The following is a 15,883-nucleotide window of genomic DNA, read 5'->3' as shown; positions in this document are numbered from 1 at the left end:
TGTTATTTGCTTAATTGGCCACTTTATATACTTTTACTATTTTCACACAGACACATTTTGTTTTACTGTTTTAGTAAAAATAACACAATGACCGGGTTTAAAAAAGCTCATTTGCCTTTTCTGGCTGAATGTCTACCCAGCCATCCATAAGACTTACTGGTGGTCTGGAGCTATAGATTCTCCAGTTGAGAAGCTGGCACTGGTCCAAACCACAGCCCCTGTCCCAGACGACTGATCTGGAAGTGGTTATGCTCCTCCGATAACTCTCATATTTACATTAGCTAGTGTTTTCCCCATGAGGACTCCTTTACTAAGTAGTGTGTCTTTGTGGGGCCATCTGTATTGAGTTACTTTATGCTGTGATACAACCATGCCCGCAGTAATTCCCAATCATTGATACTGCGCCCAAGAAATATGTTACTCTAGCTTCATGCCTGACAATATAGCTTAGCTCCATGATTCACAAAAAAAGAAAAAAAAGAAAATATCAAGGTTGCAACCTTGTTGTAGTAAATCCTTGTTGAATAAAAAAGTGAAAATTGAACTTAGAAGAGCCTTGCTCTTCCAAGATCACCCTGCAGGATTCTTACTACATTATAATCTATAACCTTTGCACTCCAGGTGCCATAACAAGTTAGGAAATAACCCTTAGATGGATAAAGATTAGGTCCTCACACTGACGTACTTTCTCCCAATGTTTTTGTTTTGAACCATTCTCTCTTCTCCAGGGTCCGATCGGCCTGATTGGGATTGCTGGGGTGGTGGGAGTTCCTGGTGAAAAGGTAAGAAGTGTGCTTCTCTGTCATTAGGCTGTCAGTCAGCATCAGCTGGTTGCTCGTCAGTGGCAGGGACCTGTAATTTGGGCTGTGTTAAGCAGCTATGGCTTGAGGCCCCAGAGGGGCCCTGAACACATGTTTAGATAGATACTCAACACTCTCACACATCCACATCAGTAACCATATAGTCTAAGCCATGTCACCATTACTGCCTCTCACCCCTCCGCCCCTCTTCTGAAGCGAGCAATTTAAAAGTTAATTCGGGAGAAAATTACACATTTAGTAGTTGACAAACCTGTTTAGACTAATTGGCCTGTCACCATTTGTCAGAAGCTTCAAAGTTTTTTTGTTCCCGATTGGTGTCATTAGACACGTGTGGCGTTGACATATTTTAATATACACTACTGCATAGCAGTCATAAAACATGAGAGGGGATAGCACCTCACAGGTATAAGCCATGTAAAAATACTCATGATGCAATCTGGAGAGGCCCTGAGGCTTTCTCCATGGTTGGCTCTTATTGCTCCTCAGCTTAAAAGAAAATGTTACAACCGGCTCTGCAGCCTTCCTGCTCAGGTGAATTGATTTCACCAGCAGACTGGGTGTTGATTATTGACAGTCCCATGGTAAACACCCCTGGTTTTCCATCTCCATTGCTCCCTCTGTCAACCTTAACCTGCTCACTTTCCTTCCCATCCAGAAGCCCCCTGTGTGTCAGAACATGTTCTTGTCATGGGAAGCCGTCTGCTTGTCAGACTCTTGCTTGTCCTCCGCCTCCTCTTACGCAAAATTCTCCTCCTGGTTCAATCTGTCAGCACCAGCCATACCCTGACAGCCCACAAATTCCTTTCACATTATATGTATTTAATTCAACGCCATCCTCTGATTTAGACTTTTGTTTCCAATACAGAGCCTTAAAACTATTCTGCTCAATGTTTGATAGAAGTACAACAACTGGAAGTGTACTTGTGCAGTCATGAATGTTAGACAGTTCAAGGAGGATTTAAGTGTCACTGACACAAGTGTTGGAGGGGTTAGAGTGCAGATATAGGTAACTTTACTGCTCACCCGGAGTTACCTTTGCTTTTAACACACCGTGCCACCAACTGGGTTTCAAAGTACCTGCTCGCTTTAAACTCCACTCAGCCAGCTGTCAATCTAACCTTCTGCACTTCAGAAGCTGCTCTCCAGTTTCACAGCTCTTTATTAGGAAAAGTGTATTTGAAGCTGTGTTGGAGTTTTCTGTTTTGAGGTTTCAGGTCATAGTTTAATGATCAGTTTGCTTTGTGTCTTGCTGCTTTTTCCCGCAGGGCGACCGAGGACCAGCGGGTCCAACGGGTCCAGTCGGGGAGAAGGGGCCAAGGGTAAGTGCAGTCACTCAGGATATACTGCAGAACTCTGCTTCTTGTCTGAGAGTTGGTAAACCCCAGAGCCATCGTGTATATATTGAAAAAAGGATTTCCAAGAAATCAGCAAAGTTGCAACAGCCTACCAGAGCTTGAATACATTGTTCAGTAAACTAACGTCTAAGGGTGATGAATATAAAACTGAACCACTGAGCAATTTTGGCTGTCAGCTTTGGCAAACGTTTCTGAGCTACAAGGTTTACCTCATGGAAATGAAATCAGTCTCACTTGTTCTAAAAGGTTCCAGACTTGTCAGTGTTGTAATGTTTGTGGATACAAATCTTTGCAAACTTCAGTCGTTAAAAGTGGTTTTCCCACAGTACTTCTGAGGATAGGGATGTAAAAATCGACAATTCTTTTGGATCCAACCAGGCTGGTCTGGTTGACCAAATCCAGTGACTTGACTTTTTTCGTGTTCTCTATCTGTGACGTATGTTAGTCAGTCCTCGCTTTCTGGGATGAGACCCTGATAGATTATCTAACTGAAGCTGTGGTGTTCAGTGTATCAGTCTGAATAAATGACAGGTCAGTATCAGTCACTCTTGGTTAAATTCTTCATTGTGACGGTAAATTGCCCCACTGGCATACTGTTTTGTTTCATCTTTGATAAAATGACAACTGCTGGTGTTTTAATTTGGAGATGGATATTTTTAATGCAGGTAGAACAGGAATAACACATTTGTCCAATCTTAAAGCTGTATGCCACTGTAAGTAAGATTGTGTCTCATTGAAGGTGTAACATTTTTTAGGGACTTCATCAACTCCTAATCAAATCCTAAATACTGAAAAAGACTCCGCAAACTAATCTCTAGCTTTGTCACCCCAGTAAAGATTGGCTCATTTTTTTATGGCATGGGCCTAAAAAGAAACCGTTACAGTTTAGATTCAAATCATGGTCTGTATACACAATTTATTTCACTAACATTGTGAGATAGGGCATTATGCCTTGGCCTAATAAAGGACATACAAGTTAAAATCCAGTAGATGGTAGTAGAGGCCAGTAGTGATAAAACAGAGGCAGTTGCAGAAATACACTGACTCCATATCACAATCCACTGGGTACCAGTAGTCCTCTGTAGTAGCCTGAAGATGTAGTTGTTCAAACTTCATACAGACAGCAGTCGTTGGTGGATCACTTGATTGACATAGTTCTAATAGTTTTGGAAATATATTTAGACATATGTAGTGTTTGTGCTTGCAGATCTGCATATCATATCATAGAAGACGAGGCTATTGGCCTTTGCAGAGGTCTTTACTATTTGAGTGCCCTTCTAGTTGATATTGTTATGAAGACACTCGCACAAAAAAGTGACTCGCTATGTTTTATTGTCCTCCCCAAATCCACATAATATATTGTATTTGGAATTGATAAATGTTTGTATATTTGCAGGTTAATTGTGGGTTAATTTTACAACATTAGCTCACACACTACTGTGGAAAAATTATTTCGACAGTGCTGATTACTCATGGGGAAAACAAAACAAAAAAAAAACCCATGCTGCTGTCCAGTACAGCAGTGTTTCCACTGTCTCCCATGCTGCTGCATGAGAGAGGCTGGCCTACATCCCTCCCTGTCCTGAGGCCTTGGATTAACTCCATGTCTGTGGCTTTGGGCCCCAGTCCTCCTGACCTAGCTGGCTGGCAGACTGGCTAGCAGGCTGACTGATTGGCTGGCTGGAAGAGGGGATGACTAATTTGGTGGCTGGCTGGCTGAATAGTTAAATGATTGAATCACTGTTAGTGTGTGTGTGCATGTTTGACTGAGAGATAGAGCGAGCGATAGATTTGTGACTTATGTAAGGAGTTATGGTGATTTGTGTGAGCCAGTTTGTGCTTTAATGAAGCCACACAGTGAGAACTGGCAGTTTGACTTTGGGCTATATCACCACAGATTACAATGATCATCTTATGAAGTTCTGTTTCTCTTTAAAAGCTATTTGCAGGGATTATCATTTCCTGGCAAATCATAGGCACTTTTGTCTTTACTGCCTTCCTTTGTTATTGTGCTATTATTACTTAATAGATTATTACAGAAAGAGAATGGGTGGTGGATAGTGCTGTGATGAGAACCACAGCACCCAGCTGTCTGTTTTTCCTAGTGGGTCTGGAGCACATTTGGAGACAACATAATATGAAACAGTTCTGCAGAACAGACCCAGTCCTTTCCAGTTACAGATGTAACCACCTTTCACTGCACAGTCTCACACTGCTGCTGTGCTTTTGCTCCACACTACTCATTGTTAAAATCCTAAAGCACTAATGCAGCATAGTTTTTATAAGGTGTGTACACTTTTACTACCCATATAACACATGGCATTAAACAGTGGCATGCTTTTTTGTCTGCCTTTCTATAATATTTTTTATTTCTGTTTTGGTGTAAGGGCTATCCCGGGTTGCCAGGAAGTCCAGGAGACATCGGCATGCAAGGTGCACCCGTAAGTGTCATACTCTCGCCACCACTGTGTGATATACTCGATAATGTAGGTTTGCATTAGAATGTCCACTTGTAAAATTATATTTACCTATGTATTAAAAAGACAGACTTCTAAATTTATTGCACACCCCCAGATTCGTATATTGGTTTTTCATTAACTTTCTTGCTGAGGTTTATGTTTTCTTTTTGTTTCGCTCCCTATGCATTTTGGATTGAGTCATACACACATTAGCACTTAATGAACTGAAAAGCTTGGATGCATTGACTCTCATCCTTTCTACTCAGTGTCTTGGCTGGATTTTATAAACACCTGAATTACAAGATTAACTTGGATGTACTCTGGGTTTTTGTACAGTCGTAAACACGTTAAATTTAAGGGGTTGATTTGATATATCGGTTTTCCTGTTTCCCACAATTTAGTCTAGACCTGTATAAACAGCATGTCTTAACTTCAGCACTTCTGCTAAAACCTTAGTAGTCCATTAGCTTTACATTACTAGTGCTGATGTCGGCTCAAAGAGGTTTTGCCCCATTAAGTTTTTCTAAACATTCTCACTGTATTTTATGGTTTGTTAACTGACCCATGCCAAATAAAACATTATGAAAACCTTCCTAAAGGTATGTTTTTTTTTTACTGCCAGTCTTTACTCTTCTCTGATTTCCATTTTGTGTCTGTCTGTCTTTGTCTCTCAGGGTCCACAGGGGTTGAGGGGTAGTCCAGGCATCGCTGGGCCAAAGGGCAGGGGGGTAAGAGCTGACATTATCTTTTGGGTATTAGTTGTACCAGTCCCTTGTATGTTATGAGCTTACTTCAATTCATGAAAATGTCACTTACCAGACCCTTGGTTGTCTGTTTTGCATCACAACTCCATTCCCATTAACCAAAGGTTTAAGCAGTTATAAAACATGTGTTTGTCCTTCCTCCTTGCCTTAGCTTTTTTTATTGATGCATGAATCTCATGTTGGAAGACATTATGGTAATGTCAAATAGATATGGTGCGGTAATACTGGTGAGACATCGTGTGGCTGAGAGGGGAACAACACCTTCAGGTGAAGAGGCAAGTATAGATTCATGAGTTTAATTATTGTCAGGCTTCTTTACAGCTTTACAGAATTTCGACTTAAATCTCGAAGTAGCAGCAACCGAGGTGCATTGTGTTGATTATACAGTCTACAGGATGAAAGCAAAGCATTTCATTCTGACACGTTCATCCTAAATTAGCTGCAGCTTATATATCACAATTTCTGTGTGTTGCCATAGGAACAAAAATTCATTCATTCATTTTTCCTAACTGCTTATCCTGGTACAGGGTCACCGGGGAACCAGAATTAAATAATTTTATTCAAGTGCAGCTCAAATGATGGGATGTAACTGAAATGGGGTGTAGGCCAGCTTAGTGGGTCCGAAATCAAACTAATTTAATAATGTTTACAAGACACTGCATTCACTGTTTGTGCTTGTGCATATTAACAAAAAAAAAGATGAGCATCAGAAGCACAGACACTATAGGTTAAATTTTTTTTTTTTTTTTTGTTCCTTTACTTTCTGGCGTGCAAATACTAAATCCAAGTTTTATTCACATTTGGCAGTCATCATATCATAAAATACAAAGTTAATTTTTTTAACAGAATGGCATTCAACCCAGAAATATGCTGCAGTTCCTGAACCGTGGCCTAAACACATGGTAAAGAAGTGACGTACATACATCTATTTATACTTTTTTTCAGTGCATTAATATCTATATGATCTGTATTCTTTGCAAATAATATGTTGCATTGACTGTGAACATGACTGTTAATGTATGTTTGTTGTTACCCACTCTTCCCATTGAGGATTATGTTGCCTGCATATTAGCTAGATATAATCCATGATACTCAACAGTTTTGAACTGTTTGGGAGGTGTCAGTTTCTCCTCATCCGTGTTCAGATCCTTATGTGAAAGGACAGAGCTCTAAGGTTGGCAATGTCAAGCAGCAGCACCTCCAGGAAAGTCTGCTTTTTAACATGTTAACTCTTTGTTTTGCTTTAAATTTATTTAAAGTCTTTCTTAAACTTTCTTAAATTGTTTGCATGTGCTTCACTGCACTGCCAGACTGACAGTGGCATGGGGAAAGCTCTGTAGTTTAATGCCAGTCAGTTTCAGCTATTTCAAGAAAATGGAAGAGAAATGCTAACAAGCCAATTAAATGATCCCCGCCACCGCACTGCTTCTCACACTTCGTCACTCATCTATAATTTGCTTCCTTTTATCCTCTGCTCACTTATTTTCTTACAGTTGAACATTAGCCAAGCAAAACATATGGTGGCAATTAACATGCCATGGCTTGTGTTGTTTACTGTAATCCGTACACGTGTCAGTTTATGGTTGCATTTCCTGTCTTGCCGAGGTAAGATATGGTTAACCTCAAATCCTCCCGCTTCCTCATTTGCAGTCCGTCTCCATTGTCAAAGCATATGATCCATCATGGACCATCATGGAAAATTGTGAAAGCTAATCATTTGTAGTCACATATCCCTTTTTTTCCCCTTTTGTCCACACTGCGGTTTGCCGATGAGAGATAATGCAATATAAAGGAAGCAAAATTAAAGTGCTACACAGCTTATCAGTCATTCTTATCATTTTCCCCTCTGAGCTATAGAAGAACATGTCATGTCCTGGAGCTGAATATCTGGTGTGCACCTGCCCTAGTTGACACACACCTGCAGTAGTTATACAGCTTTTTGTCATCATGGGAAAACAGTTAGTGCCTCCTCTGAATTATGAGTTTCTACCCTCATATCTATTCTATCAATCTCTGATTCCTCTTCCTTGTTTTAATGATCACTCACAATGAAATGCACCCCACCTGCGCCAGAAATGTTCCAGTAGACCAACTGTTGTGTAATAATGTGTGCTATTACATGTAGATAAGCAGGTATTGAATTTCCTTCTTCAGTTAAAAGTTTCAAACCAGCTATTCTGTATGCACACATTGTTTATTGTTAAAGGAAAGAACAATGCAAAAGAAAGATTAAAGCTGAGTTTCTCTGCCTGGAAGCTTAAAGGGAGCGCAGTGACCTGAGAGAGATGTTAGTCTGACTGGAAGCCAGAGGCTCAGACAAAATAGGAGTTGTAAGAGAGCCATCAAAGGTAGAGACACAAAAGAGGGGAGACAAGATGGAAACGACAGATAGGCTGAAGTCCTGATAGAGTGGACAGGAGAGAAAAGGAGAGGGTGTGTTATTTGTTTTTTAAAGATTTCTATCTGTCACTACCTGTGTGGTTGTGCTACATTGCTGGGAAACCCCTGGAATGTTTGTGGGTGTGGTCGGCCACAACATCAGGGCAGAAAACCCCCCAAGTAGATAAAAAACACGGACTGATTACTTTGTTGGTGGTGTATGAAGCTTTGGTGGTAAATGTGTCCTGTATTGTGCATTCTTTGTTGAGTGATGTTCAAAGGTTTGTCTCATGTTGTTGTCGCATAGGGGCCCCGGGGTCCAGATGGCCCACTGGGAGAACCAGGCCCTGAGGGCACCAAGGTACACATTCACACTACTCTGTGAGAAACATCACCATGTACACTATTGGATAGACATAGACTTTTGCATGAAATATGTCCATCCTCCTGTATCGGCACAACTTTGGAACACTGCTTTTGTAAAATTATTGTCACAGCATATGAATGGTTTACTTCATTAATCCCTCTGACTTTTTTTTAAATGTGCCATAATTTGTCTTTGCAGGGTGAAAGAGGTGACGCTGGACAAAAAGGAGAGCCAGGATTCATTGTAAGTAGTCTTAAGATTAATTTGTGTCTTTTTTCTTGTACTAGCATGTGTAAGAGAAAGACAGGAAAAGAGGAAATGGCAGTTTATAACATGCTACAAAGTTTATATTCAAAGTATTAAACATAGTTGTAAGGTACCTGCTGAATGGTTATGATGCTGTAAATGTTTTATGTCTTGTGCATTTCTGGATGACAGCTTCAGGCTCTTAAGTAATGAGAAGGCAAATTTATATTTACCGGAATAATTGTTGTCATAAAAAGAGGCATTATCCTCAAGGTTAACACGCAAATCTCTTTTGAAGATGCACATTCACCTTGTGGAAAAGACATTACGGCATCTAGTATTACGGGCCGCAGGCCTCTGTAAAAGCTTGTTGATCCTTTAATCAGTTTTAATTTGCAGAATGGACCTTTGTCTTTTCACCTCTGTATCAGGTTATACCCAAATGCAGCTATTATGCACCACTGCCAGCTTGTAGAGAGGAAACTTGAGCTAAATCTGCTGAGGAGGAGCAGGATGAACATAAACTTTGTATTTAACCCATTTGTGCCAGAAACAGAAATGTGGAAGTGCTCTGTGGGCTTGGCCAAGCACAAACCTGATAGAAATTCTCAAAATCGGTCAAACTGTTTGGCTGAAAAGTGAGTTTTTCTTGTCATACTAATTTTAATCTTTTGGCTCATGGGACATCTGTTTTTTCTATATATTTTATTATATTTTAGGAAAAAAAACAGTGTCATGGGTCCAGAGACTAGATATAGTATGTTAACAAAATAGCTGCATCTCAGTAACAACAACAAGCACAACAAGTACTTGGTGTGAGTGAACTCATAATGAGTTGAATATCAAAGATATGCTCACGTATACAGTGTAAAAGATCTATTTCATGTGCAGGACATTTAACAAACACAATTTTAGTGTTTTTCCTTTTTTCTTTTCAAAAATCCTGACTGACTATAGATACAGGTCAGATTTTTCCATTGATCACCATTTGACCAATCAGAACAAATTACGTGGCAGTTTTTCTTATCATATTAAATATAGTGTTTGGACACAAATTAGTTAGCTGATTTAGCTGAGTAGAATGCAATGGAGCTTCAGATTGTTGTTTTACTTAAGAGATTTTAAGTGCTATCTCCAAATTTCCAAAATTGTACAGCCATTCTAGGTGTGGACATGTCATATTCATGCATGTGTCTGCCTGTGTGTTTATATGTGATGCTTCCTTATTGTGCTGTTCATTCAGGTTGAGTGTAGTCAATAGACAGGGATATTTGTAGTTGATGTCCATCACTGATGTAGAAGTGATACTAATATTATTTACGTGGGGCAAATATAGTTGTTTCAATTATGTTTTACAATGCATTATCAAAGGATTGATTTAGTGCTGTTTTCTGCCGTAGACAATGTTGCTCAATTATCTCCAATAAAACAAACAAAAAGCTCGTCCTAAAGGGGCTCATTATCATTGTACTTTAAACAAAACATTATGTTTCAATGGTTTATGTTAGGGCCAAATTTACGAGCTGATGACAGTTGTTTCAACTGACGTCAAAATCTTTAAAACTGTTGAAGATCTGCACTCTTAGCAAAGCAATTAACTGCAAATGTGTTTCCATAAAACAAGTTAATGTCACAGCTGTAACATTCAAACACTTGTGTGTTTTTGTTCAAAATCATTGAAACGCTTCTGGCCATATTAACAACACACTTGTTTATGCCCTTTTGTTTTCATCTGAGAGGAATTTTCCAAAACATAAAATTTAAACAACAAGGAAGTCAATAAATTCATGAGGTTACAAATATTACTGCTCCCGCTTAACGCAGGGAAATTTGTCGACACACAAATAATCACATCATTGTAAAACCCAGCACACACAAAGTCACCAATCATCAGACATGGAAGATTAACATGTTGCTAATATTTCTCTCAAAATAAATTGAAATCACTTGGGTTGATTGCAACTGCATGTTATTCATTCAGATAATGATTTCTCTTTTTGAAGGGCAAGGCTGGCAGCCCCGGGGAGAGAGGCCCTCCTGGGAAGAAAGTAAGTAATGTTTAAGTGAAGGCTGAATGTCTCTTTCAGAACTTTAATTATCATCTTCACTTCAGATAGGATAAGCATCATTATGGCTGCAGCAGACAACACGGACTTGTAAAACATTTCCACATCCTCTTTTTACGTGTGAGATATATATATATATATATTTCTTTAAGAGTATACACCTATAAGTCAACCAAAAGGAAGTTGTCATAGATTAAAGAAGACATAATAAAAACATATGTGCATGTAATCTCCCTTTATCAACTGGTGTGTAGAGGCGTGAGGTTGTCATTCAGTGTGAATGAACACAGCACAAACATGACTGAAAGTTGGCTCCATTTCCTGCTTCTGTACTTAAGAATTCCCATCCTTGTTGAACAGTTATTTTTATGGTTTATATTAAATGAATTGTGAACAAGATATGCATAGAGCAGGACACTTAACAGTTGAAAAATGAACTTGTCAGTGCTCTCTGGTGGACAGAATAGGTAACAGCGAAACTGTTTCTAAGTGATCACAAACATATCTTTGACATTTCTGTACTGCAATTTCTCATCGCTTCTCCACTGACGTGTTTCAGTACTAATATATTTAGCTAATAATGGTCGATGATATCAGCCAGCTGATTTGTTTTTTGGGCTCCTCTTGGATGAGACTTTAACAACCCCAAAGGAGATGTCTTTTCAGCAGCTATGAATACTAAACAGGACACACACTGGCTGTAGTGTCTTGTTTTGGTAGCTTTAATGGGCCATTTTGCCAGCAGACTCTTGTTTTTTTTCTGTTTTTGCCATAGGAGAACAAGATGGATGGTAGTCTTTGTGTGCTTTTGAACTGTGAAAGGATGAAATAACTGATGTTCTACAGATGGTAGAAACATGCAAACAAAAACAGATTCAAAATCAGATCCATGTGGGCCGTCTAATAGCCAACTGATGGTCATTATATCCACATTATGTTTCTTATAGCGCAGTTTCTTTCATCCATTTATGGCCGGACTTACAAAGGACCGTCCCCAGTCAGAGAAAAGCCCTATCACCTGCATGGTTAATCGATGTTGGACCCAGTTGTTTGGCTTGTGTCGTTTTCCACTGACAAATGAGCTGCTTTCCACTCTCTCTAATCATGTGTCGGCTTAACATTCGACATTTTTGAGTTGTTTGCAATCACTCTTGACAAACACACAAATACACACATAGACATGTGCAAGCCTGTGCTCCCACTCTCTGATGTAGCCAACTGTACACCCCACACATGGACATAACAACATGCACATACCCGGGGCCAGTTGTGACCTGCCCTCCTAAGCACATGCTGCTTGTAGTTAAATGCAGATCATCTACCCCTCTGTAGACTTGCCCAGTATTATCAAACTCACTGCTTTGACAAACCTGTTGTATGAGCAGCGTTGGTGTTGTGTTGACCTCTGGACCTATAGCGCCATCTTGTGTCTGATGAAAGCTCCCTCAAAATGCATCATGATGTATATTTCTTTACCATATACATATACCTCTGTGTTCAGTGATTAGAAATCTTTGAGTGATTGTGTCCAAGAATCATGTTGTTATCTGTGATGTTAAATCCTGTTAGGTCCAGTGCTGAATGCAATTGTGTAGTTAATGCGGCTGTCAATGATTGTAGTAGTTTTTCTTTTTGTTTCCCTAAAATAGAATAGAAGAAACACTTTCATCACTCTCACTTCCGACAGATACTCTTGGTGGCTCCTGAATATGTTGGCTGTTGGAACACTTAAATGTTTTTCTTCCTGTTTTATTTTTAATTTTGTTCAGTTGATTCACTCTTCAAAGATCCTATTTACACAGCTTGAGACATTTAAAAACGTCATTTTGCAGCTGTATTTCTTTTTCTTTTGGGTCTTATCTACTCAGTGAGTAGAAGATAAGGGTTATTTAAGTGTGAATTGTCCTGAGTCAGTAGGACTGTCATAACTAGTTTTGTTAGACGATATATTGCCCCAGAAGTAATTGCGATAAACAATATTGTCATTGTAAGACCATCTTATGCCTCTCACATTATTATATTAGAATAGCATAATAATGCAAGTACTCCCTTTCAAAGAACAATAAACTTAATTTCCTAAAAATATTAAGACGTGTGGTGTACACGGTTGGTTGCTGTTTATTCCACCATCGTGTTGGCTAAAATATCGGTGTGTCTTATGTAAACCTTACAGCAATATTGTACAATATACGGACGTAACCTTGATAATTTTTGCTGACCCCGATAGGTGGATCACGCAGGTCTTAGTGTAGTGTTTCACAGTAGAGTTTGCAAACCAATTTATTGTACAGGTAAAGGTTGATGCTACTGAATTCATTACTGTCTCATCAAACTTTGGCACTTTGGTTGCAATGCTTGGAAGAACCAGCTACCTCTCACATGCAAAAACAATGTCGTCCTCTGTCAGCGTTGGACTAAATACTGTTTCAAATTAGAGTGTCTTGTCTAAACTTGGCAACGCAATGTTTGGACTGCAACAAAGAGATCTGACATTGCAGGAAAGCCAATCCACTTGTGTTGCATCAAAGGGTTTCTGTGTCTGTAGGCATTATGCAGCACTGAAATATTAGACTCAGCCATCATGTTTGTGGTTATGTTGCTAATGATGATAATAGTAAAGATGAGAAGAGGACCGTGGCCAAAGCTGAGCTTTCTCATGCTTGTTTTCTATGATTACACAAATGAATGACTGAGGCTATGCTGAGCTCATGACTGTGTGTGTTTCCAGGGTAAACCAGGTATCCCAGGCAGTACCGGGGAGAGGGGACCCCATGGTGAACCAGTGAGTATGCTGTCTTTTGACAGTTTTAGGAAACTGCAAACAAACCACACATTGTGAGCACTCTCTTGTCTGGAAACTATAATGAATTGTTATTCTTAAAAAGTTTCAAGAGGAAGAAGCTGTCAGGGTTGAAATTATTTGATCAACACTTCGGAAGCTCTGATGCTGCTCATTAGGAAAAAAATGAACTGTTTGAGTGGGAAAATTAGGATTTGTCTTTGTGTATTGCTTTCTCTCTCTGTGTTTCTCACACCTTTGCGCTCCATACCTTGTTCCTCCCTTCTTGGATTCTTTCTTAAGTTCTTGATTCCCCTGGAAATCAGCCGACCCCTCGGGGACATTAGGAATGTCAAACAATCAGATTGATTCAAATATTTATTGGGGTAGGAGGTTCCAATAACACCAGAGGCACAGTTTATGTTATGGGTCTCATCTTGCCTTTGGCTTGTCGTCAGTTTTACTTCTCCACCCTCAGTTTTCTCTACTCTACAGACTTAAACATTTAACTGTGTTTGTTTTCCTATTATATGCTAGAGTTTTGTATTATGTTTCTCTGTCTTCAGTTTTAGTTCCAGATTTACTCTATCTAGTAAGTCTAATAATGAGATTATTGTGTCATTAAGGTGTCTTATGATGATTTTTCTTGCAGGGACCCAAAGGACCTCCTGGAGAGGCTGGACCTGATGGAGAGCAAGGACCTGAAGTACTTTTTATTTAATATTTGTTACTATATAACAAGTCATTATTAGGTTTTTTTTGTTGTTTATAGTTGACATTTTTATGTATGCTATGCAGTATAAATTAAATTTGACTCCTGCCCTTTGTTTCTTATCTTTGCAGGGTGGGCCTGGTGCGGAGGGGGAACAGGGTGCCATCGGAGAGCCAGGGTCAAAGGTCAGTACAATGTCAGCATTTTTTTGCAACCACTCCCCTCACCCCTGCTTCTTAGAAAACATTTGTCATGTGGAGCTTCAGTCTCTGTCACCCTCCAGCATTGTGAAAAACTGTGACCTTGCTCAGTGAGTTTGGACTTGACCTAACTGTAGCCTCAGGTGAAACAGCAGCTGGTTGTCAAGTCCAACACTGCCTCAGTTTCAAGTATCAGTGGTTGGAGTAAGCTTGGGAGTGTGCATGCACATATTAGTGTGTCTTGACCTCTAGACAGCACCATGTTGTGTTTGTGTCCCTGCAGGGGGATGTTGGGCCGCTGGGAGCTGAAGGGGAACAGGGACAGGAGGGAATGAGAGTGAGTAACTGCAAACATCCCACTAATCCCTTCCTTCCTTCTGTTTGGGTAAATCTAACCCAGTCGTATATTTACTCCCCCTCATTTTGATGAGGATGTCTAATCCTCCACCCGAACCAAAGAGAGCAGAGTAATGGAATTGTTTTGGTCTGATGGACTATATAAATAGCACTTGGACTGCCTGAGTGTCATCTTACTATTCTGTCCACAGAATTAGATTCAGCATTCTTTACCAAGGTTGCTTCAACATCAGACCCACAGTGCAGTTTTTACTTACTCCATCTTAGTGGGTAAAGGAAGATTAAAGAATTTAGATGATGTCTGAGAAATTGTCCATTCTGTCAGCAGGAATTGTCTCATCTTGTCTGACTGTCCTGAGTAGGACCAAAGAAATCTGAGATCATCTGTGATTTATCTCCTCAATACAGATGTTCAGAAGACTGTCTTTTTTTGTTTATTAGTCATAGAAATTGTGATTACAGTGGGGATTTTTTTTTAAAGTCATCTTGTCTGTATCATTTTCATCTGTATCATCAGTTTCTTTTGTTTCATGGCACACATGTTTTAGAGGGTTACTTGCTTCTTTCCTTTTACATAACAAATAAATTGTCTCTACAAACTTGACATGTTAGACCTAATCTGGGCACAATAAATCGGCTTTCATGCGTGGTCATGTGGCCACACTAGTCAAGACAGTTGAGTCACTCCTAATTCTTCAGAATTAATCTCTTCATTACAAACCTTCGTCCCTGAACTTCTTGTTCAGCCCCTTCAAATAATCTCTGGACTAAAAGAAAAAAAAGATCCTGTTAATGTGTCCTACTTTCTTTCATAGAAATTAAAGGTTACATAACACCCCCTCAAAGTCTTGTTTTTGCTGACCTCCCGTGGTTTACCTTTTCACTTTGATGCAGTGATGTACAGGTGTTCTTCAGGACACAGTGACATCACTGTTCAGTGTGTTTACAGGTTCAACACAGCAAGCGTCTGACCACACCCAACTACACACCCATCAGTGATGCTGACTGTGGTCAGAGCAGCCTTGAAACTTTCAACCACAGAGGGCAGTGAAAGACTGCTTTTCAGCCTGGTGTTAAGATTCTCTGTAACTTTTACATGTTCCCCTATTATGACTTTGACAACTGCACTGATGATCAAGCAAATCAAGCATGTTTTACAACTGCACTGAATACATCTATAATGAGTTGGTTTACCCACATTATGAAAACATATTTTCTCATGTACTTTAGTGATTTTGACTTGTGCAGATAGTTTTACTGTATTTTAGGGCTGTCAGAATGAACTTCGCTATTCGAAAACAATTGGAATTATTGTAAAAATAAGCATATTCAAAGTTGGAAACTAAGGTTCGAATATTTAAAAAAAAAAAAAAAAAAA

The 15,883-nt window shown here is 39.5% G+C and overlaps 1 protein-coding gene across 2 annotated transcripts in view; it reads left to right on the top strand.

The window, feature by feature from the left end:
- Nucleotides 1-15,883, top strand: part of LOC126396746 (collagen alpha-1(XXIV) chain) — a 115,334-nt gene that overhangs the window by 76,421 nt on the left and 23,030 nt on the right. For both annotated transcript variants that reach the window (XM_050055027.1, XM_050055026.1), the window contains exons 25-35: nucleotides 729-782; nucleotides 2,087-2,140; nucleotides 4,564-4,617; nucleotides 5,310-5,363; nucleotides 8,086-8,139; nucleotides 8,344-8,388; nucleotides 10,395-10,439; nucleotides 13,186-13,239; nucleotides 13,889-13,942; nucleotides 14,080-14,133; nucleotides 14,432-14,485. In XM_050055027.1, coding sequence (XP_049910984.1) covers nucleotides 729-782; nucleotides 2,087-2,140; nucleotides 4,564-4,617; nucleotides 5,310-5,363; nucleotides 8,086-8,139; nucleotides 8,344-8,388; nucleotides 10,395-10,439; nucleotides 13,186-13,239; nucleotides 13,889-13,942; nucleotides 14,080-14,133; nucleotides 14,432-14,485 — 576 coding nt within the window. The remainder of the gene's footprint in view (nucleotides 1-728; nucleotides 783-2,086; nucleotides 2,141-4,563; nucleotides 4,618-5,309; nucleotides 5,364-8,085; nucleotides 8,140-8,343; nucleotides 8,389-10,394; nucleotides 10,440-13,185; nucleotides 13,240-13,888; nucleotides 13,943-14,079; nucleotides 14,134-14,431; nucleotides 14,486-15,883) is intronic.

The sequence above is a fragment of the Epinephelus moara genome, chromosome 10 (genome assembly GCF_006386435.1).
Source record: "Epinephelus moara isolate mb chromosome 10, YSFRI_EMoa_1.0, whole genome shotgun sequence".
NCBI classification, from domain to species: Eukaryota; Metazoa; Chordata; class Actinopteri; order Perciformes; family Serranidae; genus Epinephelus; species Epinephelus moara.
The sequence above is the reverse complement of the archived record's forward strand: the minus strand, read 5'-3'. Positions and strand labels throughout refer to the sequence as shown.